General features: G+C 34.0%; 2 protein-coding genes across 3 annotated transcripts in view; one reads left to right on the top strand and one right to left on the bottom strand.

Moving 5' to 3' along the window:
• Nucleotides 1-2,750: 2,750 nt before the first annotated feature.
• Nucleotides 2,751-13,029, top strand: LOC148956413 (homeobox protein MSX-1-like). The gene is made up of 3 exons (XM_089095307.1): nt 2,751-2,892; nt 9,513-9,679; nt 12,773-13,029. The coding sequence occupies exons 1-3, from the start codon at nt 2,751-2,753 to the stop codon at nt 12,983-12,985; spliced, it is 522 nt and encodes a 173-aa protein (XP_088951433.1). The 3' UTR covers nt 12,986-13,029.
• A 1,011-nt stretch (nt 13,030-14,040) lies between these two features.
• The window catches only part of Mic26-27 (MICOS complex subunit 26/27), a 44,696-nt gene continuing 31,162 nt past the window's right edge, over nt 14,041-27,574 (bottom strand). Inside the window, exons 3-6 of one of the 2 annotated variants that reach the window (XM_089095287.1) lie at nt 24,039-24,179; nt 19,927-20,031; nt 18,862-18,974; nt 14,041-14,472 (exon numbers count right to left, since the gene is read on the bottom strand). In XM_089095287.1, coding sequence (XP_088951413.1) covers nt 14,137-14,472; nt 18,862-18,974; nt 19,927-20,031; nt 24,039-24,179 — 695 coding nt within the window. In that variant the 3' untranslated portion in view covers nt 14,041-14,136. The remainder of the gene's footprint in view (nt 14,473-18,861; nt 18,975-19,926; nt 20,032-24,038; nt 24,180-27,574) is intronic. The other variant, XM_089095296.1, reaches the window with a different exon arrangement.

Here is a 27,574-nt window from a genome sequence, read left to right as displayed (position 1 = left end):
GTCATTTATCAAACCTTTGGTTCCATACATCCCTCTCTGCTGCCTAGTTACAATATCTCTGGGACCAGAATATGGCTCTTCTTTTTTGAATTTTGCACCTCTTCTATGTGGTGGTATATACACATTGGTAAGTGCGACTTCGTCTCGGTTGTCGACGGTTGATTTTTCGTTTACACTGTCTTTTTCTGTGACAGTATCTATTTTTACAGGGTTCTCTGCATCTGAAATGTTGGCTCCGCCACCTTTTATAGGAGGAAGGAAGGAGGAAGGATGATCTTTTTCTGAGTTAGGGTTTGGACCACGTCTCCACCAACTATCTGATGATGAGCCTTGGACAAAATTGTGCCGTGTTTTTGTTGAAACATTTCTTCTTTGTTTTTTCTTTCTTTTATTACAGATAGGTTCTTTGTGTACTTCAGTCGTTGTAGAAACTTGATCACCTTGAGTCCCCTGAGTTGCTGAAATTAAATCGCCTTGAATAGAATTAATATTAAAAACGCTTGTTTTCATTTTTTCAAAACTAAATCAGTTAACTTTATGAGAATGGTCTGACATCAAGACACTAAGCGATTCGAAATTGATTACAAAGATGGCAACTTATCCTTGAATATTTTTTGTTTTATTTTAGTTGATCGATCCCCATAAGTATAATTCAGGACAAACAACAGAAAGATTTTTTTTGCTCTTCCCGAAATTACCTGTTTTTCTTACTTTTAACTGGTTTGATAGCTGCTTCTTAACAGTTTGAATTCTTGTAACGTCATATCTTTTTACAGGAAGGACAAAATCAAGAATACCGCAAAAATTCAGGAGTTTTCGGGGGAAGATACGACATCATAGTGTTGGAAATTTCAATGGCATCACAGAGATAACTGTTAGCATATCCTATTATTTTGGGAAAAGCCTGCTTATGAAACCTAGACTTGTTTTAACTGATTATTTTTTATAAATTCTGCATTGCCTAGTTGTATACTGGCAGTTTTCCATTAACACAAAACTGACAGAAGACAGCAGTGTATTTTTCAGATTGACCTGATGTCCTGCTTTGTTCCAGAAACTGTGTCTACGACCTTCACAAAATGACCTTCTTTTTTAGGTACAGCAGAGACTTCTGACCTACAAAACTTTTAGCTTACCTACTTTGTAACGTGTGTTTCTTTCTTGTTATCGGTCTTATAATCTCCCAGTTTCACTTAACGAAAAACTGAATTTTGGAGCTTGGTTAAATTTCGTCCTTAGCCGTTTAGCTCTTTTTCTTTAACACTGAAAGACTTGAGACTCAAAATGAAAGAAAAAAAAATAATGTCACCGCAGCGAGATTTTGATGATTGCAAGCAAATTTTATGAAAAAACAAACCTTTTGATTCCTTGGCAAAATCCATGATTGCACGTAAAATACAAGTTTATTTTAAAATAAATTCATGACATTTTGAATATCCATTGCAAGGGTCGAAAAATCCATGTAAATATGGATAAATCCATGGCAGGGGCAACCCATACAACATACCTACTACTCTGGTAAAAATTTACATTCGGAGCGGTCTAGGGTTGCTTTGTGTCTCGAATAACTCACAATCAAAATTCTTACGGGATTTCAGCATTGAAGTAGACGTTGGGACGGGTGGGCGATGTTGGAAGAACCAGAAGAACAATTTATGCATCTAATAAAATGAATCGTATTCCATGCATGATACCGCTTCATAACAGCTGCAACATGTCTGCCTTTCTGTAGAATAAAAAAATGTCACGAAGAGGGAGAGGGGTCTTGTAGGGGTTAAAGGTCATATTTTTTCTTCTAATACTGCTAATGGAAAATCTTTCCATGATAATAGTTCCAACAAGCTGCAACAGGCGTAACTTTCCACTAAAAAGTTGATTTTTGGCAGGAGAAGGGGATTACAGAGAGCGTGAGCCCGCTTTCCAATCAAGAAAATTTAAAGTAAAATTATGGCATGATTCTATTTTAAACAAGGCGTAACATACCTACTTCAGTCTTTATTCTATTAGGTTTACACTGGGGGAGAGTGAAGGCAGGACCAGTTTACTTTGCTTTGCTATTTAGAAATATTAAAAATCCTTGTTTGATTCTGGTTCCTGAGAGATAAACATTCCTACTTTTTTTTCACAAATTTGGCAGTGGAAGGGTAGGGAAGGATATTTGAGTGAACCCCTGGTCATCTTTATGCCTCGAATAATAGAAGTCAAAAACACTTGAGTGATTAGGCTTCAAACAGGGTACAAAATGCCTACCTTTCAGCCAGAGAGAGGGAAGGATGGCAGAGGGACTATGGGCTTTATTTGTGTTCTAGCTTATTTATGCACTAAATCTCGATTTTGCTCGCTGTAAGCAAAGTTAAAACAAAAGACGCCATAAGAATGAAGTAAAATCCTTTTCATTATAGATATTATATTGGTTGCCGGATTATACGCTCTATTTATTTGTTAAGAATAAAAAGAACAATACTGACAGGTTTATGAAATAGAATACTATCAGAGAGAAACTTAATCCTGCTAACAAGAATATACGGCTGGATAATAGGACCTATCAAGTTACCATATTTACCCATAATCACCCAGATTGAATACTCTGCTACGCGTGGACAGAAAGCCCCCTTCGAGCGACGTTCCCCGAGTCAATTAACCATGTGTCAAAGTAATTAGCCACGTTTGATCAAGCTAGAAAATGGATATATGAATCTATAGTTGAGCTGGAGCTACAGAGGAAGCAGTTAAAGGGCAGAAGCGAGAGGATGCAGAAACGTCAAGGAAGATTAACGGATTTTAGCGTTGATACCATCCTTAAAAAGAGTGAAAGATCTTTAAAAGAAACAGTGATATATAATCCATATAACTGGTTAAGCTGTACTAGATACAACCCACCAAAACTACCGCGTAAGCAAAGGTTTTTTTCTTCTTTTTCAATCATTTGAGCCACTGAAGTTTCCTTCTTTTCATCTCAGCTAACATTTTTTAAGCAAGAGGGGTAATCCATAAATCAGAACGGAAAATTCTTTGGTCGCGTAAAGCTTAGCTACTTTTAGCCATCCGGTCAGAGCAAACAGTTATTTCTTTTCAGGTTGATACATTCTTGTTTAACTCTCCGCAATGAATCAGGGGTGAATCTAGAGTAAAATCTTGGGGAGATCCAATATGACAAAGGTGCCAATAAATGACGATTTATTCTAAAAAAAAGAGTAAAAAAGGAAAAAAAGCAAGGAATAAGGGCGCCAGAAAAATCTTTGGGGGAAGGCGGGGTTCCCCCTCCCCGTGATCCATCACTGGAGAAAACACTACCAGATTTGTGAAATAACTTTAAAACATTCTAAAATACTTACTTATATCGTTCCTTACAGCGCATCACTTTACTTTAACCTCACATGTTCCCTAAATGTACAAAGATATATGCCAAATTGTATGTAATCTTTAAGAGGGCTTAACCAGGATTTCGTTCGGGAGGGGGGAGGGGTACAAAAAAAAACTTGTAAAAGCGCATCAGCAATTTGTATATATGAATTTTCGTTATTTTTTTTACGAGTCGGAAAAACCCGGTATCCCCCCTTACACATGGCATTGACTCTTGTATTTTCAAGAGCGGGACTCTTGTCTACGTAATAATTTATCGGCAAACAAGGGGCTGAAGAAAATGAGTCGCGCTATTGAGAATACAAAGAGAATGTTACCGTGAATGTCCGAAATTCATGAATGTCAAAATTCACCGGTGAATGTCCAAAACACTTTTTTTTTCCTTGGATTTACTCAGTATTGCCAGTCAAAATTTTCAGCTGATGATAAAGGTTAGGCTAAGATAGATTAGGTTAGGTTGGGCTAGGTTAAGTTAGGTTTTTAACCCATTTCTGATATTTATAACAAAATTTGAACTAAGCTAACCTAACCTAAATTAACTTAAACTAACTTTAACCATCATAGCTTGCGTAAGACTGAAAAAACTGACTAGCAAAGCAAATTGAATCCAAGTAGAAAAAAAAAGAAATTTTGGACATTCACCGATGAATTTCGACAATGACCAGATTTTGGACATTCACCGTAACAATTATATATATTTGGGCTATATATTTTTCCATTAGGGGGGGGGTGAATTATTGCCACATACTTCCAAGATTTATATAAGTAAGAATCGTATAATATTTTGAGTAGTTTCAAGAATTTTATAGTGTTTCCTTATGGAGAGTTGAATCACTAGCTATTTACGTCATTATATATATATATATATATATATATATATATATATATATATATATATATATATATATATATATATATATATATATATATATATATATATATATATATATATATATATATATATATATGTATATAGCCCGAAACGAGGTAAATAGCCCGAAAATACCTTTACCATTATAGCTTTCGTAAGACTGAAAAAGCTGACTCGCAAAGATAATTGAATCCAAGTAAAAAAGAAGGAATTTCGGACATTCACCGATGAATTTCAACATTGACCAGATTAAATAAAAAAAAAGTTTTTTTAACAGAAAGTAAGGAGCGACATTAAAACTTAAAACCAACAGAAATTATTCCGTAAATGAAAGGGGCTCGCCCCTCCTCAACGCCTCGCTCTTTAAGCTTAAGTTTGACACTTTCTCACAACTCTATTTTCTAAAACAATAAAAAACTTTAGAGTAAAGAGCGAGGCTTTGAGGAGGGGACAGCCCCTTTCTTATACGGAAGAATTTCTGTTTGTTTTAATTTTTAATGTCGCTCCTTACTTTCAGTTAAAAAACTTGTTTTTTTTTATTTCTGAACGTTTTTAAATTAATACAGGTTTTGATTTTGGCTCACCGTACATGAATAATGAAAATGAAGTTTGCATATTAATTTTACTTTTTTAGCTAAATGGGTTTCTCGAAAGTTGTTTAATTTTATTTACGAACGTTTTTATTAGTAATAAATATACCTAACTTACGAATTAACTCAAGTAACGAACTTCTACATTCGTATTTTTTTATTATTTTCAAGAATGACCCCTTAATCACAAAGGCCGTTAATTAGAATAAATAGCTCTTATGAAAGTACTAAAAAAAACCTTAGTGTAAAGAGCAAGGAATTGACTAGGGGGCGAACCCAATAACATACGTAATAGTTTCTGTTCGTTTTAAGTTTTCATGTTGAAAAGTTTTCAGTTAAAAAGTTTTTCAGTTGAAAAATTGTTTTTTTTTTATTTAATTTCTTATCGTTTCTTTTTATAAAATGCTGGGAAACTTTTCCCCATGAAAACTTCCTCCATGAAAAAATCCTCCCACGTAACTCCCGATCCACCTCCCCTCAATACCAGAAAAAATTCCCCCTGAAAACGTCTGTATACTTCCCAATAACCAATACTAAATGTAAACATTGGGCAAAACTCATAGCTTGCAGCCCTTTCCCCGAGGACTGTGGGGGATTGAGTCATCCTCAAAGACATAGTTATTATATTTTTCGACCATGCTGAATAAAACTGCTATCTCAAAATTTTTATCAGGTGACTTTGGGGAAAAATGAGCGTGGGAGGGGGCGAAGTTGCCCTCTAATTTTTTGGTCCCTTAAAAAGGGCACTAGAACTTTTAATTTCCGTTCAAATGAGCCCTCTCACGATATTCTAGGACTACTGGATGGATATGATCACCCCTGGGAAGAAAAACGCAAATCAACACACATCCGTGATCTTTCTTCTGGCAAAACAATACAAAATTCCACATTTTTGCAGACAGGAGCTTGAAACCTCTACAGTAGGGTTTTCTGATACGCTGAATCTGATGGTGTGACTTCATTCAGGTTCTATGACTTTTAGGGGGTGTTTTCCTTTTTTTTCGAAAATAAGGCAAATTTTCTTAGGCGCGTAGCTTTTGATGGGTAAGACTAAACCTAATGAAACTTATATATTTGAAGTCAGCAAAAAAATCTAATTCTTTTGATTCGGCTGTTGGTATCAAAATTCCTTTTCTTAGTGTTGCGGTTGCTATTGAGCCGGATCGCTCCTTACTTACAATTCGTTACCACGAACTGTTTGATTTCGGGCATTCACGGTAACAATTATATATAATTTGGGCTATATATTTGTCCATTAGGGGGGATCAATTAAAGTCACGTACTTCCAGGATTGATATAAGTAAGAATCGTAGAATATTTTAGAGTAGTTCCCAGAATTTTAGTGTTTTCTTATGGAGAGTTGAATCACTAGCTATTTACCTAATTTTAAGCTATATATAATATATATATATATATATATATATATATATATATATATATATATATATATATATATATATATATATATATATATATATATATATATATATATATATATATATATATATATATTATAGAAGGGGATTTGTATAATAGAAATAATAATAGGGATTTGTATAATAGAAAGTATATGCATGAGAAGTACGAAGATATTGTTAATTTACATTTTGGATTTCGACTAGCAAATAGTGGCCACTTTCCTGCCTATTTTCATCTAAAAAGAGGTCTGCGTTATATGATATATCACCGCCTCTGTTCATCCTAAAGCATTAAAATAAAGGCCAAACTCTTTAGAAATACCTGAACTTCAACAAAGGTTCGTATAAGAATGTACTTAAAACTAAGTATATGATTCGAAATACTCTTCCAAAGGTCGGAGTAATCTTTAAGAAACATAGATATTCAAAAAACTGTTTATAAAAGAAGGCAAATAATTAAGTGTTTTTTTTTATCTAGGCGGCATAGATGGGTGTCTGAATTCCCAGTTTAAATCAGTGGAATGGCATCTATTTTTCTTCAAACATTTAGGCCTACTAATGAAATGTTGAAAACAAGTGGAAATTCAACACTTGAATTCTCCACGGAAACGAAATTTTATATCTTTAGAATTACCAGAAAATGTCAATTTGTTCACTGTAAAAAAATGCTATCAAAACTTTTCTTTAAGGTTCTTATTGCTATAAGCACGAATCACTCCTTACTTATAGTTCGTTGCCTAATAACTGTCTAATATATAAAATGTAAACATAACACCCAATATTTCAATTTAAACGTCAATAAACAAAGTTTCTGATAACACTTGCCTCCTCCCTCCTTGTAGAATCCTTGGTGAGCTCAAAATGCCCCTTCACCTCTCTAAAAACCTCAAAATTTAAAAAAATAATAATATCAACTACAGCTTGAAACCCAGAGAATTCAAATTACCAATCTGTACCTATCAAATACAAAAATAACAAACACATAATTATTTTTTTTTAAGGAGTATTCCGAATCGTATACTTAGTTTGAAGCAAATACCTACATGCATTTTTATTAGAGTTCACATGTTTTCTGGATGACTAGATGAATAGATCTAGATATATTTTACTATGAATAGAAGAGGAAATACTAACGAAGAGCTCCGGAAGACCTCCGAAGAGCTTCCCCCTCTAGAGAGCACTGCCCTTTGATGATCTCCACCAATCTAAATGTTGTGAAATTGAAACCTTGCAAAATAAATCTTTTACTCAAATGAGGCACAGAAAAGTGTTTTGTGCCTCATACCTTTGCTCAATCCCAATTTATAAGGTTTTAAAGATTTGTAAATCTACTTCTTGAATTTAGGAAAAACCCTTGATATGGCACAATAGTCTACAGAAAAAACAGGAATTGTATTTTCAGAAACTAAAGCAAATGAAAAAGAGATCAAAAATCCCAAATAAAGGTAAAATATGTTTTGTCAGCATTCAGATAGGTACAGACCTGTCATGTATACAATCTTGTCAAATGGTCATTATATTTTGCAATGGTTATCCGATTAAATTAATAAACGAAATAATATAAAATAGACACATCAAACATAATTACCCAATAGCTGTAGTTTCACAGTCTTCCGAATTGAATTTGACAAAAAGTTATATTTCTTTACCTTATGTACCTTGTCTAGGTGAAAAACTTAAGCGATTTTAACGCAAATGTAACATTGATACATGCTTTAAGTCAATCAGATCATTAAGCAGTTTCCTAAATTCTGGGAAGGATGTGACTCATAGCAACTTGGGTAGTGGTGTGTATAGTATTCCTTGTTCTTGCGGAAAGTTTCACATTGGCCGAACCCACCGACAATTTGTTGAACGATTTATTGAGCATCGTAACTAAATAGGTAAAGCTTTAAAATTAGTAAGCCTCTTGAAACTTGTTTCTGCTTTGCTCGAACCCATTTTCTACCACCCTGATCATTATGTACAGTTTGACGATGCCACAGCCATTTCTAACGATAGAGGCTTGACGCAGCGGGCCAGGAAAACAATTGAAATAAAAAACATATTCTTGCTAATCTTTCAATGAACAGAGATAAAGGTAATTTAAATATTGATGTGATTTATAACATTCTTCTTAAAAATGAACCAAAAGCTTATGAGGGCAATAATGTTTTACAAGATCACCATGGGACTAGTCTAAATACAAGACCTAGGAGAATTGCAGCAGTAGAAGCAAGCAAGAAGATTATTTCGCAACTAAATAATTGATTTCTTATTCATTTCATTTTATCCAGTCGCTTCAGTGTTCTCGTTGAAGCAACTCTATTCAGCTTTTGAGGTACCAATCACAGTAGCAACAGTTGTATATATAGATACTGTTTTTTCATTTCTTAATTTTATATTCTATTTAATTTTATCTTTGTTTCTTAGCGTTGAAGACGGCTTGTCTTATACAATCAAAATATCTGCGTCGTTTCTGTGTCTTTTCGTTCAATTGCTACAGTCCCGTTTGCTTTCTTCATCTTGATATTTCTATTCTTCTTTGTTATTTTCTTTTTTAATTCGTTATTATGCTTCCATGACTTTTTTCTACTCCGATCTACTTTCCAAGAGAGGGGCCATGACCCCCCCCCCCACCCTTTTGCGGACGCCCATGCTGCACAGTAGAGCTTGTTTTTTGCAGAGGGTATGGACTAAATCAGTGTTTAATGGATATGTTTAACTCTTCTCCCTCCTCCAATTTTATCTTTCTACTGTGCCTTTATTGGAGATAATGTACATTTAAAATCTCATCCTTATTGAGGAAAATTATTATATCTTTTTTAATGATCCAGCTCCAAAGCATCCATTGATAAAGCTCAGGTAGTTTGACAATTGCAAAGTTTCTTTTATGTCAATAAGATCACTGAGCAGAGCACAAATGCAAAACCCAGCACTATTCTGATCAAACTCATAACGCTATATTCATGTGGTTTTCCCCCTTCTTCTACCGTAGAAAGTTGCATAAAATGCGTACTATTTCGCTAAAGTTGCATAAAATGCGTACTTCATTCATATTTGAACCTTACATTATCCCCTCAAAATACAGAATTAAGGATACTGCCGAATCCTTGACAACCACAAAACTTTTATTGCCCCAAACCCTTACATTGATTGGCTAACACTTTCATTTTTCGACTACACTTTATTACCCCCATTTGTCTTTTTTTTTGCGCCTTGCATGTCAATATTAATTCTTCAGTATCTGCTTCTGCCAGAATAAAATATTAAAGTTGAAATTTGTTTTAGGTTCCAAAAAGGAGGGTGGGTCCAAGAAGAAGATAAATAGAAGTGCAAGAGTTCCATTTAATAACACAGAGATTGCAGCTTTGGAAGATCAGTACAAGAAAACATCTTATCTTACCAGCAGAGAAGTATCTGAATTAGCAAAAGTTCTCAGGATAACTGAATCCAGGGTATGGAAACAATCGTTGAGGTTTAATATTTTGTCGTTATTACTAGGATTGGCAACTTAGTCATTGCGGATTTTTGTTCAAAGAAAACAAAAATATATCAAGATTTTTCGGTATTCACGACGTTTTATGTGGTTTTCAAACCATATATGGGACGGTGAACGCTCGAGCAAAATAAATTTTAAATTCCATTCCAATGGGCCCGATTCTATAGGACTGTTAGTTCGATAAGGTCACCCCCTGCAAAAAAACAAACAAACAAACCTCTATCCGGGACTTTCCTTATTGAAAAACAAAATACAAAACTCCACATTTTTGTAGATGGGAGCTCAAAACCTCTATGTTAGGGTTTGCTGATGTGCTGAATTTTATGGTTAATATTTCAGCAAGAATACTTGCAACTTTTGGGATAGTTTTCCCTTTTTTCAAAAATCATGCACATTTTCCCAGACTTATAGCTCTTGATGAGCAATTTTGCACATGATGAATTTTTACATATATGGAATCAGCATAAAACGCTTTTTTTATGTGTATGTTGTTTTCAACCCTTCTTTTTTTTTAGAGTTCCATTTACTGTTAGCCAAGGTTGCATCTTATATACAGTTACCACGAACTGTTTGATATGTAGTCAATGTAAAATTAGCAGTTACTATCGACAAATATATGCCAGTTTCACAACTGCTTTCTTTTTCTTGACGCTTCATTCTCATATGCACACTTTGGGTGAAAACCCAATAACTCATAGGATGGACGTCAGTTGATATTTGTTTATGAGGGAGGTGCCTGAAGCCTATTAAAAGGATATTTAGGCCCGAATTTCTTTCATGAGAGGTCTTTCAGATCAACATGGTGGAAGAAAGAGTCTACTCCCTGACCTTCCTTTATTTTGGGGAGTGTCTCCTTGAAACTGTGAACTGAAAATCATTCATTTTTGTATTGCAGACTCCCCCCCCCCCTTCCTCTAAAACGTTTTTAAGGGATGCAATTTTTCTTGGATCCTCACGGATCTTGATACTCTTCAAATATTGGACAAGTGTAACCTTGCATGTAATTAATTATATACAAAAACATGAGTTTTTTCAATTGTGTCAATGGCAGTGATATAGACCAAAAGTAAAAATGTTGATCCTTGTTTAAAACACAGAGAAGGCCCGTCAAAACTTAATAATGTTTCGTGCGCATGAAGTCTGTTCCTGTCAAAAATTGTATAAAACGCTTCCGTTGAAAAGTTGATCTATGATTTTTTTTTTTTTAGAATATTTTAATGTTCAGCCCAAGATTATGTCTGATATTAGAGCTTTTATGATTCTTTGACTTACTTACGAAGTGGGGGAGTGAGAATTCCAAAGCTAGTTGTAGGCACGAATTTACTAAGTTTTCTTATTGGTGTATCCTCACGATACTTTTTAATCATAGCTGCAGCAACAGCTGTAGCCTTGTAAAGAGCAATCCAAGGTCAATAGGGATGGAAAGTTGAAAAATGTGTTTTGAAAAAAAGAAACTGTCTAGTGAAGAAAGTAAATTAAGGAAGGACAACTTCTATTTCGGTTAATCTTAATGGCAAAGTTTTGTTGCGAAAACAAAACTTTGTAAATTTCGAAAGAGCCTGAAACCCCTAAAAAAAATGGACGTCGGATCGGAATAAACAGTACACCATTGGAATCGCCATGGTCGAAAACCCTATTCGGTAGGTTTAAAATTCCCCAAGTTGAACAACAAGGAAAAGAAAATTCGCATGGGACCCACTGATGCGTCTCCCTTTATTTTATTCTTTTTTTTTTCCTTTTTTTATCCCACGGGCGATCGTATTGAATCACTGGTTGTAGAATGTTAAGGGCGTCATTTTAAAGGAAATCGTTATATCTAGCGCACTATTAAAGCAACAAAGAAGATCGTGACATAACAAAGTGACGTTTTGTGAGATTTTGTGCCAAAAAACGTTAACTTTGGCCCAAAGAGGGTCAAATTGCTAGTTTTGTTTTACGATGTTCCGGAGTTTATTTTTACAAGATTACATCTGCTACGGCAACCATGATCATACTACTACTCAATAGGCAGTAGCAAGTTCGCTACAAAGTATTTGATTTGGTAGCAATTATATATCAAAAGACCGTATTACTTTGAATATGTAAATATGCAAAAAAAATAAAAAAGGGCGTCATCTATACGTAATTTCCGTGATGACCTGGTTCCTGATCCTTTGTTTTGTGCTGTATTGATTTGTAACAAATCAAGTTAAATATGTTCTAGAAAGAGAAAACGGACAGACGCGTGTATTTCCTTTTGGTCCCTACACCATTTTTAATGTAAATCAAATGTCAAACGATCTACCAAATAGCCCCTTCCCCCGCACAAAATAAACAAAAAACATTAGATGGGATCTATAGAGCCATGTTGACAACTTCAATGCATAGTTGCTTATGTAGTGTATAGTATTAAAGTAGGTAAAGTCTTGAATAATTCATCTTCGAGAAGCTGCTTTTTATTTGTGTATTTTTCTCAGATATTTGAAACTTAAACAAATTTTAAAAGCTTGGTATTGATGTGGAACTGAGTAAAGTCCACTGGAAATGAAAATCAGTTTCTAAGCCATGCAGTTGAAAGACTCCTTTTGCCATATTCGTTTGCCGAGCCTATCATGTTTTTGTTTAGCTAAGCAATTCTTTCTAAAGTCGTAAATTTCAAGAAATATAAAAAAATCTGACATGTAGCCTATACAGAAAAAAAGAGATAGAAAAGAAACGTAACTTCATGATAGGAGAATCCATTTTTAAACAACGCGCCACACTTTATAAACTATTTTCCATTACACTTCAGAGGCTCATACACATGGAGACGACAAACTGAAAATATGGAAGTAACTGCAAATATCTATTATCCAGAAAAAAAGAGAACTTGTTTAAGAAACACTAAGTTTATCATTTTGGTTAAAGGGTATTTCCAAATTTACTTGTTGATTTAATATACAAGGTTCTCAAAGTAATTTTATTGAATTAAATAGTATTGCATTTTTCCGAAGATATTGCATAAGCTTTCTATGACTTTTCAGCCATAGCCCAACGTATCTAGAAAAATACTAATAAATACACACTTTAGGTCAAAGTTTGGTTCCAAAACAGAAGAGCTCGTGATCGCCGTGAAATTGATGGAAAAGTCTACAGAACATCGACATCGACATATGAACAGCAGAACATGAAAGATGGAGAGTCGAAGGAGAAAGTCCCGCCATTTTCAATGGAGGATGCAGTTTTAACAGCTTACTCTCAATATCAAGCCATATTTGGCTGCATAATCTCAAATTTAAACTAAAATGTGTGCAAATGCATAAAACCGCACAGCGCGCCGTAAGCGCCGCGCCGGTAAAATTTGAAGTGTTTCAAGATCGTTTATATAAAAATTATTTGTTTCTAGTCATTTTGCCAGTAACTAAGTCTCTTTTTCTTTAGTATAATGTGTGAATTATGATATTAAAATTGTCTATTTAATGCTAAATTTAGGAATCTAAAAACATCAATGGAAAAATCCGCATTCTCGCCAACTATTTATTTCGTTTTCCATAATAGTAAAATATTTACAGCAAGAAAATACTTATAGTCTTCTTTCGACATTCAGTTTTCCTGATTTTCTTTATTGAATCAGTCAACGAAGCAAAATATGGAAATCAGGAGCTTCGATAATGGCAGCAGATTCTCAATTTTAAATTATTGTAAATTATTCATTAAATAAGTCTGAATTCCACGAAAGTTAATTTGGAAAGAAGGAGCTTCGATGAGGGAAACAGATTCAAAATTTTGAATAGATGCAAAATTATTCATTAAATAAATCTGATTTCCACGAAGGTTTATTTGGAAAAAAAAGAGTTTCGATGATGGCAACATATTTAAAATTTTAAATTATAACGGTCATAACTTAATCCACAAAAGTTAATGGTAAAACTTGTCTAAGGAATTCCAATTGTCAAGTTAACTGAAAAGAAGCAATCTTTCAATAACTGAATGGCTTAATAATTTAAAGGTGCTAATTTCATCTTTTTTTTTTTTTTTTTTTTTTTCTTTTTTTTCTTTTTTTTTTTTTACCATTCGTTAGTTTATTGAATGGCCAAGAACAATGACATGAGCTCCCAGCTTGCAGTTCTTTAAAATTAATTGCCAAGCAATGAAAGTGCATAGAAATACACAGAGATAGAACAAATAGAGGAATGAGAAAGAAGAGTCGGGTTGACCAGTTAAAATGTTGCAGATTTGATCCTAATACAAGCAATAATTCTATTGTAATTTCTTCAATTACAACTAGAAGATACACACTTAAGATCGTGGAAACCAAAAAAAAAAGTCAGATGCGTACATAAGTCCCATACTCCTAACTCCAGGTATAGCGTGTATATTTAAATCTAGAGGGATACAAAAGCTCCTCGCCAAAAACAATGGATGAAATTTAAAGTTAAAACCATAAGTCAAAGTTTATTGTCTTGTAGTGTACAGTTCTTGGTCTTCTGGTAAGCCTTGACCTAAATCGCCTTCAACAGTAATCTTCGGGAGCTGCGTTACTTCCAAGACCTTGTCTTTACTTGCAACATTAGGGGATATGTTCTCTTCCAAGACATCTGCTAATGTTAGCTGATCTTCCTCACTGACATCTTCATCCCTGTTTCCAGATTTTTCGGTTGATTTTGTATCGGTTATAAGTGCCTTATTTTCAGTTTCCCTTGGAACATCCGTTGGTGCAACAGTAGCTTTAATTTCTTCGGTGAGAATAATTGGCTTGGTTACTTCTAAGAGAATTTCAGGCTTGGCATCCTAAAATTTAAGGTAAATTCAGTTTGGAAGAATAAAAGCAAAACAACAATGTTTTAGTTCCCATGAATTTGCTAAAAACACAATTAACTTTATTATATGCTGTATTCTTAAAATATTCAAAACAATGTGTTGAATGTTATAGTTAGCTAGAGGATGAATGTCATACTAGCACGTACGGAGAAAGCCTATCACGGTTGATACAGTAGCTACAATATTCCTGATGCAGCAATAGCTCTAATCTCTTGGTACAGCAGTAGCTGTGACGGATGGGGCCTCGCGATTCTATACAACCACCATTTTTTTTTCTTCATTGAGGTCCTCTTTTCCCAGTTTTTATATATTCTTTAATTGGTACTTGTATAATATAGCATCAACCACTCAAGTTGTTCATTCATTGACGCATTATAGAACCGGGTTTTTTCGTTAGTTTCTTTCAGCTTAGCGTGGGACAAGACAAAGAGAAATGACAGAATATATGGGAAATATATAATTTGGGCTATATATTTGCACATTAGGGGGGGGGGGGGGGGCTACAGCATCTCTCAGTCTTAAAAGTATCATATTACTAAGTAATTTGCTACCTACAGAAATCAGACTAATGCCTCAATAAATACCACACTCACTCTTATCACCTTTCTTATACAGTGGTTTAATTATGGTTTTCCTAAAATTGTTAGCTACTTCCCTTTTTTTCAAATCATATTCATAATCTTCAGTAGCTTATTTCTAACCTCAGAGCCACCATATTTAAGTAACTCATTTACCACACTATCAGCCCCTGGAGCCTTATTTTAGTACTGTCGTACTATCGATAATTCTTCCTCATAAAAGAAATATTCCTTCACATCCAAGGTACCACAAACTTTTTCATTTTCCTCTGTATCTGTTCCTGTATCTCTATGTCGGTTTAGCACATTCTCAAAATGTTCTGCCCATCTCTCTTTAACTTTCTCTTCATCACTAATTGTGGCCCCGCTTCTATCTTTAACTGGGACAGGTCCTGATTGACTACTCCCTCTAAATTTATTAACATGCCAGCACAATGTTTTACTATAATGCCGTCTAGCAGCATCTTTCAGATCCCCGGCAATCTTATCCATGGCCTCCCCCTCATACCTCCTTAGTTAATATTTTAATTTTTTCTCCACTTTCTTCACATCCCTTTTGTTTTCATATGATCTATCACTCAGATAATTCTTGTACAAGTCCCTTCTCGTCTCTATTAAACGTAAAGCTTTTTTACAAATATTCCTAGCTGCAGTCCTAACTTTCTTCCCTAAGACACCATCAGCAGCTTCACAAATTGTTTTTCTAAAATTATTCCAACCATCTTCCGCATTGTCAAATTTCAAAACTCTCAAGTTTAGTATTCAACTGTTTCTGGAAAGTTTCTCTCAAATTCTCATCCTGGAGTCTACCAACATCATAACTTCCCGGGTGGTAGTTACCCTTCCGCAATTTCAGCTTTAAATTAACCCTAGACACTACTAGATGGTGATCTTAACTCTTAACATCAATAAAAGCACTCCTATATACCCTAGTATCTTTTATTGATCCTGCCAGTCCTCGGTTTACTATAAAATAATCAATAAGGTTTGCTGTCTTACCATCACGTGAATACCATGTTAAATTATGGGCTTATGACCATAATGTTTATGACCAAACACCGTATTGATTATAACTAGATTGCTATGCCTCCAAAATTGCAAAAGCCTGTAGCCGTTACTGTTTTCTTTTCCTACACCAAATTTGCCTAGGCTAAGATACCATCTATCCCTATTTCTACCTACCTGGGCGTTAAAATCTCCTAGTAAAAAACATCATATTTCTACCTGGTACCCTGTCTATTTGCTCCTGTAACTGTAATTAAAATTCATCTGAGTTACTAGTATCTCCGTCAGTCGGACCTTTTAGTTCAGGACCCAGATCACCCTTCGTCAGACCTTTTAGTTTAGGACCCATATCACTTTCTCTCCCAAAATCATATTTCTTTTTTTATTTTGAGACAATTCTTATTCAAATTCACAAATCAATTTTTTATTATTCCCCCCCCCCCCCCGCGAAAAACATTCCTACGTGTGTGCCTCTATTTTCTGACAGCTTTGAAGAATAATATATGTATTATATATGATACATATCACTACATGTATCTGTAAAATTATAATGTGTGCGTGCGTAGAACAAAAAATATTTAAATTTGCTGACTGTTCCAAACTTGGTTTTATTAACATAGACCAAATTAGATTTATTAATGAGATTACAAACGATCCTGTAGTCAAACAGTTCGTGGTAACAAATTGTAAGTAAGGAGCAACCCGGCTCAATAGTAACTGAAACTCTAAAAAACGGAGTTTTGATACCAATAGATACATCAAAAGAATCAAATTTTTATGCTGATTTCAAATATATAAATTTCATCAAGTATAATCTTACCCATCAAAAGTTAAGCGCCTGAGAAAATTTGGCTGATTTTCGAGAAAAGGGGGAAAGACCCCCTAAAAGTTATAGAAACTTAATGAAAATCACACCATCATATTCAGTGTACCAGAGAACCCTACTGTAGAGGTTTCAAGCTCCTATCTACAAAAATCTGGAATTTTGCATTTTTTGCCAGAAGAAAGATCACGGGTGCGTGTTTATTTGTTTGTTTTTTCCCAGGGGTGATCGTATTGACCCAGTGGTCCTAGAATATTGTGGGAGGGCTCATTGGAACGGAAATTAAAAGTTCTAGTGCCCTTTTTAAGTGACCAAAAAAATGGAGGGCAACTAGGCCCCCTCCCACGCTCATTTTTTTTCCAAAGTCACCCGATCAAAATTTTGAGATAGCCAGTTTGTTCAGCATAGTCGAAAATCTAATAAATATGTCTTTTACGATGACTTAATCCCCCGCAGTGCACAGGGGAAGGGCTGCAATTTACGAACTTTGCCCATTGCTTACATATTGTATTGGTTATGGGTACGTATACAGACATTTTCTGTAAGATTTTTTTTCAGGTAGGGGGGGGGGGGGGCTGAAATCTGGGGGTAAACGGGAAAAAATTTCGGTGGAGGATGTTTGTTTTGAGGAAGGGACATTTCTATGTATGGGGCGCCGGATTTCCAAGCATTATTTAAAATACGATCAGAAATTAAATTTAAAAAAACAAGTTTTTTCAACTGAAAGTAAGAAGCAACATTAGAACTTAAAATGAACAGAAATTATTACGTATATGAGGGGGTTCTCCCCCAAGGCAATACCTCGCTCTTTACGCTATAGTTTTTTTTAGTGCTTTCAAAAGAGCTATCTATTCTAATTAACGGCCTGTGTGATTAAGGTGTCATTTTTAAAGAATTGGAACAAAATTCGAACTTTAGCTTAAAGAGCAAGGTATTGAATAGGGGGCAAATCCCCTAATATACGTATTAAAAATATATGAATATAGAAGTTCGTTACGTAAGTTAATTCGTAAGTTACGTATATTTATTACTAATAAAAACGTTCGTAAATAAAATTCAACAAGTTTCGAGAAAGCCATTTAACCAAACAATAGTAAAATTAATATGCAAATTTCATTTTAATTATTCATGCACGGTGAGCCAAAATCAAAACCTGCATTAATTAAAAAACGTTCACAAATTAAATAAAAAAAACCAAGTTTTTTAAACTGAAAGTAAGGAGCGACATTAAAACTTAAAACGAACAGAAATTATTCCGTATTTGGAAGGGGCTGTCCCCTCCTCAACCCCTCGCTCTTTACGCTAAAGTTTGACTCTGTCTCAAAACTTTATTTTTTAAAACAATAAAAAACTTTAGCGTAAAGAGCGAGGCGTTGAGGAGGGGAAAGCCCCTTCCACAAATGGAATAGTTTCTGTTCGTTTTAAGTTTTAATGTCGCTCCTTACTTTCAGTTTAAAAAACTTGTTTTTTGTATTTAATAGCAGAAAGGGATTGATCTCTGCTGTGTATACAAAATCCGGAGTTCGTACCCAGCTGTGGCAACCCACTGCAGGGCCCAGAATTTGATTCCTGATATAAGATTATGCAAACGCGTCTCCATAATCCAAACAATAAGAAGAAGATTAACTAACTTAGAAGAATTAAAGTTATCAAGTATTTTGCAGTAGGTTATAGTAGGCATAGGTTGCATCAAGACATGGCTAATTGTAGACAGATAAAAGCCAAGACAGATAGTCCAAGTATTTGAGAGGCAAATGTTTAAATGGCTAAGACACGGGTAAATGGCAGGAGTTATTCCTCTTCTAGAAGATTACTTCCTAAAATAGCTATTATCCCGTTCAAATTTAGCCTAAGACTTTTGTAGAGTCACCCTTATATACTAAGCATTATATATCCCTTTTTTGCTATTGTGTTGTTGCTGTTGCTGGTATCCCTTGTCGTAAGGATACCTACCTCATAGTGCTTCAGGCGAAAACCCCAGTACATAGTATCGTCTGAATCATGTATTACCTGTTCAAAGCTTTTCAAAGGTTTATCTACTGGTTCTTTCTTCTCCTTTGGCTTCGCTAAAAAATAAAATAAAATAATTAAAGCAAAAGTTTATGTATCTGAGTGTTAATTTTAAGTCTGCCACAATACAGAGCACCTAAACGGTTATGAAAGTATACAAATGTTAAAAGATATTTTCATATATTGAGACAAAAATTAAATAATCAAAAATATCACTTGGGCATCAAGAGGCGGAATATAAAATTTCGTAAATGGTGGCCTTAAAAAAGGCACCGGATGTAACAATATTTTAATGGATGATCCCTAATTTCATGAAGAGTAAAAAATGCATAAACATTTTCCTTCTTTTCAAATACATTAGAAGTATATATGATACAGATTTATAACAAAATCAACTAAATATACAAATTAAACTGAATTCATTCTTTACTTCCAATGGAATAAGTTCCAAATAGTGCATTTCTTTGACAGATTAGTTTCTATGAAATAAAGAAATGCGTTTTGTGGCATAATATTTAAGTGATCATTAATAGGAAATTAGAAGAATATTCAATACCTAGTTCCCCTTCTTCGATACTGCACTGCCTATAACAGAATAAAAGAAGAAAACTTACTATTCAATTTGGCTCTCCAATAACTAGAGTTCTTCAAATATAATCGGAAAACCAATGTTTCTTTTATTTTCATTGATGTTTTTCAGACACTTATTTTATTTTTTAGTATTATTTTTTTTTAGTATTCGTATTTATACTATTTCATACTATTTCAGTGATTACTTTCAAGCTATTCTTTTCATCTATTTTTTGTTGGGAAATTAAAAACAAAAGATAGCTGATAAATAAAACAGAAAGTGACAAATTGGCTGCATAAGAAACCTTTCTATCATTCGAATTTCCAATGCAGAGTTGGAATCAATTATTTTTGGGGGCTTTTATTATTCAATATTTTTACACAGAGACAGAAAGGTGTACGAAAATAGAGACAGTGATATAGAAAAAACAATCATACCTCCAAGTGCAAAATTATAAGCAATCACTGATAACTTCTTAAGTCGAATACTTTCTTTTGATACCATATTGTACGCTTCTTTAGGATAAAGTAAAGCAGCAACAGCTAGAAAAAACACACGAAGTGAGTTGTCTATTCATCAATATAGAGTAATTAAAAACAAGTGACTGAGTTTACCCATAGCTCAAAGTTTATTGTATTGCAGGAGCAACATTTTGGTTTTGTCCTGTTTTTTTTTTTTTTTTTATGCTGCTAATTTCAGTTTACATGCAAGAAAGTGGTTTGGGTCTTACCTCAGTGGTTTTCACACAAAGTATGGATCTCCCAACAGATTGACAGAAATTTTGCAAAGCTAAATGCAATTCTTAAACGGGACCGAAAAAGACGGCCTTGGCTGGTTCTTAAGACAAAGCCTACTGTGTAAGACCTGGAGTACAGTTTTATAGTCTATTTTAGAGAAGACTATATGAGGTTGTTTCTTCAAGCTTCTGTTTAATTGCACCATATTCCAGCTTCCGAGTGGAAACCTCCGTTTGAACAAGCAAGTCTTTTACAACCGCATTACTTTTTCTTTGCTTGAGGGGAGGGGGAGATATTTCCTGTTGAATATTTACAATAAGGGCATTTTTTATGGATTAGAACTTTTTTAAATGAAGAAAAGTCGTTTTGTGTCAAAAATATCCAAAGTATTAAGATACAGTACTGTCTACAACATAATTTTTTTTTCCGTTTTCAGCATTGGAGCTTGATGATTCTTACTTTCCGTATTCACATCCTTTACTATCATTAACTGGTTGCACAAAAACTAAATTAAAGTAACAAAATAGTGCTTCCACGGCCTCACTTATGTCCTAATGGCGAGATATCCCGCCGCCTATCAAAGCAAAGTCTGAGTGACACTGAATGAAAAACTGAAACTATGAACCGAAAAATTCCAAATGCACAATCAACTTAGAGTTGCACTAATAGTAAGTCCGAAGTGACTCAATGTTGGGTCGTATTGCACTAACCATATTATATTAGAACAACCAAAATAAAACTATAACTAACTAAAATATCCAAGAATAAAATACCTTGCAGTCAAGTAACCAATAGTGATTTTCTCTGGAGCATAATGAAAAGTTTTCATACTTGTGTATTCAGAAAATTTTAAGGCAGCCTTACGAGGAGTAGCCGATACACTAGTTTGCTAGGGATTACATATTTGTACTAAGCCCAAATTATTGATTTTTCATTTGCATGATGATAATAAGAATTATTTTTCCGTCACTATAACAGAGAGTAACTTGTAATCAAAAATCATTCATGTTCAACACGAGAGGCTACATGTTAAGGGACATTTAAGGATAAAAAAAACTTTAACTTATGTTCACACAAGGAGTTACGCAACGACAATAAACTATGATGCAACAAAAAGACATAGTTTAACAGCTATTAGTGTTTTCTTCATTGCGATCTCGGTCATAGACACAAAACCGAAGCATCCTTACCATGAAATACATCAACCGCGCGAATAGCAGGATATGTACTTTAACGCGAATTAATAAACAGTATCTTGCACACGCTCTGTTTTTAAATAACATACTGCGTCAGATTAGATTTCATGTTCTGGGGCAAGGTAACAAACTATTATCTTCAATAAATAGTGCATTTTAAAAGTCAAAAATTCATTGTATGCCAGAAAATAGAGATGTTTTTGAGCTGAAACAGGGTATTTTGAGACAGTTCTCAATGAACATGTTAAAAAACCTTTTGAAGAAGTGGCTATTTTAGAAGTTCCAAGAAATTGACAATTACATCGTTATTCATGTCAAAAAAGCAAAATCTAAGTTTGCTTCGGCAGTTCTTTGGTAGACAAGGCCAACAAAAGGTTACTGTAGCACTTCACGTTGTTCAGGCAACGATAATCCAGTTATTTTTAATGCTTAAGATTAAACAATTTTGAGCAATTCCCTAAATAGTTCCTGAATGATCACGAATCGAGGAATAAATCAAGAGGTCGACATGGCAATATAAAAAAGGTAGGGGGGACGAAGGGTTTTTGGAGAGGTATGAATCCGAGCGGCCCATTTTGGAACCTCCAATCTTACATATAGAAAATCTGCGTAAGGTTGGGATTTCAATAAGATGTAAAATGTTCACCACAGGTCGAGTTCAGGCTCAACTTATTTTAAATTTCGACGTCTATATAGAAATACTAGCCATAGGACCATTCACTACACATTCCCTGAATAATCATGAGTCAAATAGGATACGTGTGAAGGTGTTTTATCTGTGAAGGTAGGGGGAGGGTCCAATTGAGATGCAAAGTCACTGCACGATTTGTCTCTGACAAGGTGCAACATATCCACAATTTCGTCGAATACGCAGCGCAATATGAACTTCTCATACCGTAATATTGATCTCAAGCGACTAATGAGCAAGCACAAAAACCCTTACGTGGTGAAAAAAAAATTGTGGTATATTTACGTAAAGTACAATATTTTATTTAGGTTTCGGTATTGGAATATTAACCTCGGATTTTTAACCGGCAAACTCATAAATTTTTAAATAGCAACTTAGGTAGAAATAAAACACCATTTGTGAAATATGTGCTTACAATCTTCTGCTATTGCAGCGATAGCTCCAGATTTGACATTAATGACCTAAAAAATCATGAAACACCAGCTCAGGTGAAAACAAAAACCCAACTTGTGGAATATGAACTTAGCCGGATTTGATTTTGGACTTCTATATAGCAATATTAGGTGGAAGGTTGCCCAATCACCCTCGGCCCTGAAAAAGGGCATCGCAGCTTTTAATTGCGACTGAATGAGCCATCCACCACCCCCCTTAGTATCAGCTGCCCCCTCAATGGTTTCCATGTGATTTTTTGTTTATTGGAGTCGGTCTGCTTTCTGATAAATGATCAGAATATTCTTAAAAACAACTTAAACCTTTCCCTCCCTCTCTCTCTCTCTTCCTTTGTATACTGTTTATTATTTAACGTCTAAATACGTAGTATGTGTATCTTCCCCCTTCTTTACATGCCATGAAGCCTTTGTGAGAATTTGTGCCTTGTATTTGTTGTTTTGTGTTGGGTTATATACCTTGTCCTATCTTGTACTTTATATATGTTGAGATCGTGGATAAAACGTTAAATAAAACGTTTTGTTTTGTAGTTTTGTTAAAAAAATTTTTATTGATTAATAAAGAACTTGAACTTGAACGTGAGAGGTATAATCGTGCCCAACACCAACAGGTGAGAATATAATGCTTTAATGGTTTTACAAAATAGCAAAATAAGGTTTGTGAATTATTTTAAAAGGAAAAAATTCCCACCTTATCAGAGTTTATTTCCAAATCATTCCACATCTAGTGTTTGACTCTCGCTAAAATTGAAATTTATGGAAATAAGATACTATTGATTACAAATCTGAGACTAATATTACAATATAGAATTCCAAAATTATCTTTCAGGTACTCATACCACCACTGCTAATAACACATTTTTAGTATTACTTAACATTGAATGCTATTATTAATAAAAATGATTACACTACGTTACAACTATTAGTAAATACAAAAATAAACAAATTAAAAAACGGATAGTAGTTTATGAAATAGAAAATCATGAAAAGCAGTGAATGAATTCAAACTTAAGAAGAGCGGATAGTATATTAACTGTGAATGGGAAACCTGCAGCGATGGAACAACATTTATGCTAGCTCCACAGACCAAAATGGTGCGGGAGCAACCGTTTGAGTTTCTTTTTTATTTAAAATTTCTTGATCAAAGTCCCATTGGCTGTAAGTTCCTTTTTGTCAAGTTTTAAGTGAATCTAGACACTTTAGTGCGGAAGGTGGATAGAAAGAATTGTTCTGCCAAGGAGTTGAGAATCGAATTTAAATATACCATCTTTTTAACAATGCATTTTTGAATTTATACAGGCTCTGATATGATCTGGGTGGCTCTCAATTCAAAGCTGTAATAATACTCCAATAGACTAACAGATGATTTTACCTTCGGAATATTTTTTACTTCACTTTGTTCTTAGAATCTGAATTTAAAATTTGGATCTAGTAAATCAGTGTTATTTAGCTAGGATAGTATCATGTATTTATTCTTCTTACCAGAGGCTCCAATAGTTCCATAGGTTAACTTCTTTAAGATACCACTCTTTCGAGCATTCAAAACACCAATAACACCACCAAAGGTTATGATTCCTGCACGTGCTGAGATATTTTTCTCGTCGAGTATAGAATACAATGCCTCTGAAGAAGAGAAAAGAAAGGCATTAAAGAATTCTAAATACTATCGACTAAAAACATTGGCAGTGGTTGTTTTGGGTAACAATCAACTTACTTGGAATACACACATACTACATACACATAGGTTATGAGACACATTGTCACCATTAGTCCTAACCGCGCCCTACCCATAGAAATTCGGACCTAAGAGCCTATTTCCTGAATTTTTTACACCCTATTCTCTTAGAATGATCCTCTGATACAACACCTTTATGAGATTGGACCTGGGTACACACTTAGACAGATAAGTCCATTTCAACGATCAATAGACCATATACACAAAAAAATGCCTAAAAACAAGGAAAAAACTAAAAAAACTAATTACCAAGTGAAAAATGCTTTATCTAGAAACAAAATAAATTAATCCCATAAACTTTTTCTTCTTCCAAAGAATATAACTATACAAACCAACTCGAGTTATTGTTGTTGGGTTTCTACTCTAAAGAATATCAGGAAGCATCAAATCAATCCCGTCTATGTATTTTCCCTTGAAATCAAAAATCACCGGGAACACCGGTAGAAAAAGGTCCACATCCTATTCCTTCTTTAGGGGACAAGGATATATTCTTTACGAATCACACTCTTTCTATCAAATACTTTTTGCCTGCTTTGGATTTGGAAGGCAATTTACCCTTAGTTGTATCCATCGACAAAAAATCTTAAACGGTAATTTAAATCTAAAAAAAAACTTCCTCTCCAAAACTAGATTTAGCCACATTATAATGTTTGAATGTCGTAGAATTGTCAAGCAGCTCCTGCCAATGCTGAATTTCTTGACCCTCTAAAAAAAATCCTTCCTAACTTTCTAAATCTGTAGGTAAATTGCGATTATCAATGCCATCATTCCATAAATAAGAAATTCCCTAATTTTCTAGTATTTAATTTTAAAAACTTTCCGAAAAAGAAGTTTCCTAAAGAAAAGTAAAGCCCATATTAAACATGGGATCAGAAGAAACAGAAACTTACAATAAATCAAACTCAAAACAACCAGAAATTACTATTAAAGAATAAAATGAAACCCAAAACGAACAGAAATTAAACAAAAATTATAGCAAAAACACATACATCAAGTACTAATATAAATGAGTAAATAAATCTCAAAACGAGTAAAGCTTAAGTTGGATATGCAAATCAAGCTTAAAACTAACAAACATATATTTTGCTATTGAGGCATAAATGAGACCCAAAACGAACAGAAATTAAATAAACAATCATAGCTAATAAACAAACAATAGTTACTAATATAAATGAGTAGATAAATCTTAAAACGAGTGAACCTTAAATTGAACATGCAAATCCAGCTTGAAATGAACAAAAATCTCTACAAAGAAGAGTTTGGGTTTTGCCTCCTTTTTTTGCTGTAAAATTCTAAAACCTGCTGCGCGATTGGCGCTTTACCAAAAACTATATGTGTCTTGAACAACCTTGAAAAGTAAAAATAAAATCAAACTGAATGTTTGATATATAATACTATTAATTGTTGAAAGATCATCAGTTCAAGATTTTATTTCACTGTAATTTTATTTTCAATTTCAATGCTGCAATAACTGGATAAGAAAATATTTGCAATATAATTCGTTTTCAGTGAAGCACCAATGACATAGCAGGCTCTTTAGACTTTTACAACTAGGGAACGGGACAGTATCCAAACTCTTGTTTGTAGTGAAGCTATATTAGTAGGGACCTATCAGGAGGTCCCACAAGTCACCCCTGCTGCCATCTACAATTTAGTTTAACGTTGACAGTACATAATTTATGGTTTTTATCCCTGAGAATGAAAAAAACAGGATTTTTCTCACTTGAAAAACAGGATTTTTCTCACTTTGATGGATGCTTCATGGATGGTTATGAGTGTTGGTCAATTTATGTATGTTTTTATGGTTTTTCTCACTGAGAATGAAAAAGCAGGATTTTTCTCGCCTTTGATGGATGTTTCATGGATGGTTATGAGTGTTGGTCAATTTATGTATGATTTTATTGTTTTCCACACTGATAATGAAAAAAAATGAATTTTCTCCCTTTGATGGATGGTAAACGGATGGTTATGCGATTTGTTAAATTAATGCATGTTTTAATTTTTTTCAACACTGATAATGAAAAAAACGGAATATTCTCACTTTGATGGATGTTACACGGATGGTTATGAGTGTTGTTAAATTAATGTATGTTTTTATGGTTTTTCACACTGAGAATGAAAGAACAGGATTTTTCTCACTTTGATGGATGTTTCATGGATGGTTATGAGTGTTGTTCAATTTATGTATGTTTTTATGGTTTTTCTCACTGAGAATGAAAAAACAGGATTTTTCTCACTTTGATGGATGTTTCTGTGAAAACACACTCACACACACAAAATCTTACACACACACACAAAAATTTAGACACACACAGACACATGACACAGACAAATGACACAGACACAAGACACATGACACGACACATGACACATGACACAGACACAGACACAAACACACACACAGACACACACACACACACAAAACTTACACACACTCAAAAACTTACAAACACACAAAAAAAAAATTACACACACAAAAAAACTTACACTACAAAAAAATCTTACACAATAACAAATACTTAAGCTCACACAAAAACTATCGACAAACAACAAATCTACACATACACAAAAATTTATAGACACACAAAACCTTACACACACACAAAAAAACTGACACACACAAAAACTAAAAAAACCACAAAAATACTTACACACAAAAACACAAACACCAACAAAAAAGCTTAAACCCACAAACAAAAACTAAAATCAGCAAACACGCATACACACACACAAAAACTTACACACACACACAAAAACTAGCACATTCACTACACAATACACACACACACAAAAACTTACACACACACAAACTATACACACACACACAAAAACTTACACACACACACACACAAAAACTTACACACACACACAAAAACTTACAAACGCACAAAAAAACTTACCCACCAAAACTAAAATACACACACATAAAAACTTACACACACACACAAAAACTAACAAGACCAAACATTCATAAACACAAACAAGATTAAAAAAACACAAAAAAACTTAAAAAAACACAAAAAAAATTAAACACACAAAGAAAAAATTACACACACAAAAAAACTTACACACACAAAAAAACTAATACACACACACAAAAACTTACACACACACACACACAAACTTACAAACACACACACACAGAAAAACTTACACACACACAAAAACTTACATACACACAAACAAAAACTTACACACACACACAAAAACTTAAATACACACAAAAACTTACACAAACACACACAAAAACTTACACACACACACAAAAACTAACACACACACA

Source organism: Artemia sp. Qi Xiang Cuo, chromosome 1 (assembly GCF_049724085.1).
Source record: "Artemia sp. Qi Xiang Cuo chromosome 1, ASM4972408v1, whole genome shotgun sequence".
NCBI classification, from domain to species: Eukaryota; Metazoa; Arthropoda; class Branchiopoda; order Anostraca; family Artemiidae; genus Artemia; species Artemia sp. Qi Xiang Cuo.
This window is presented reverse-complemented; position numbering and strand designations above follow the sequence as displayed.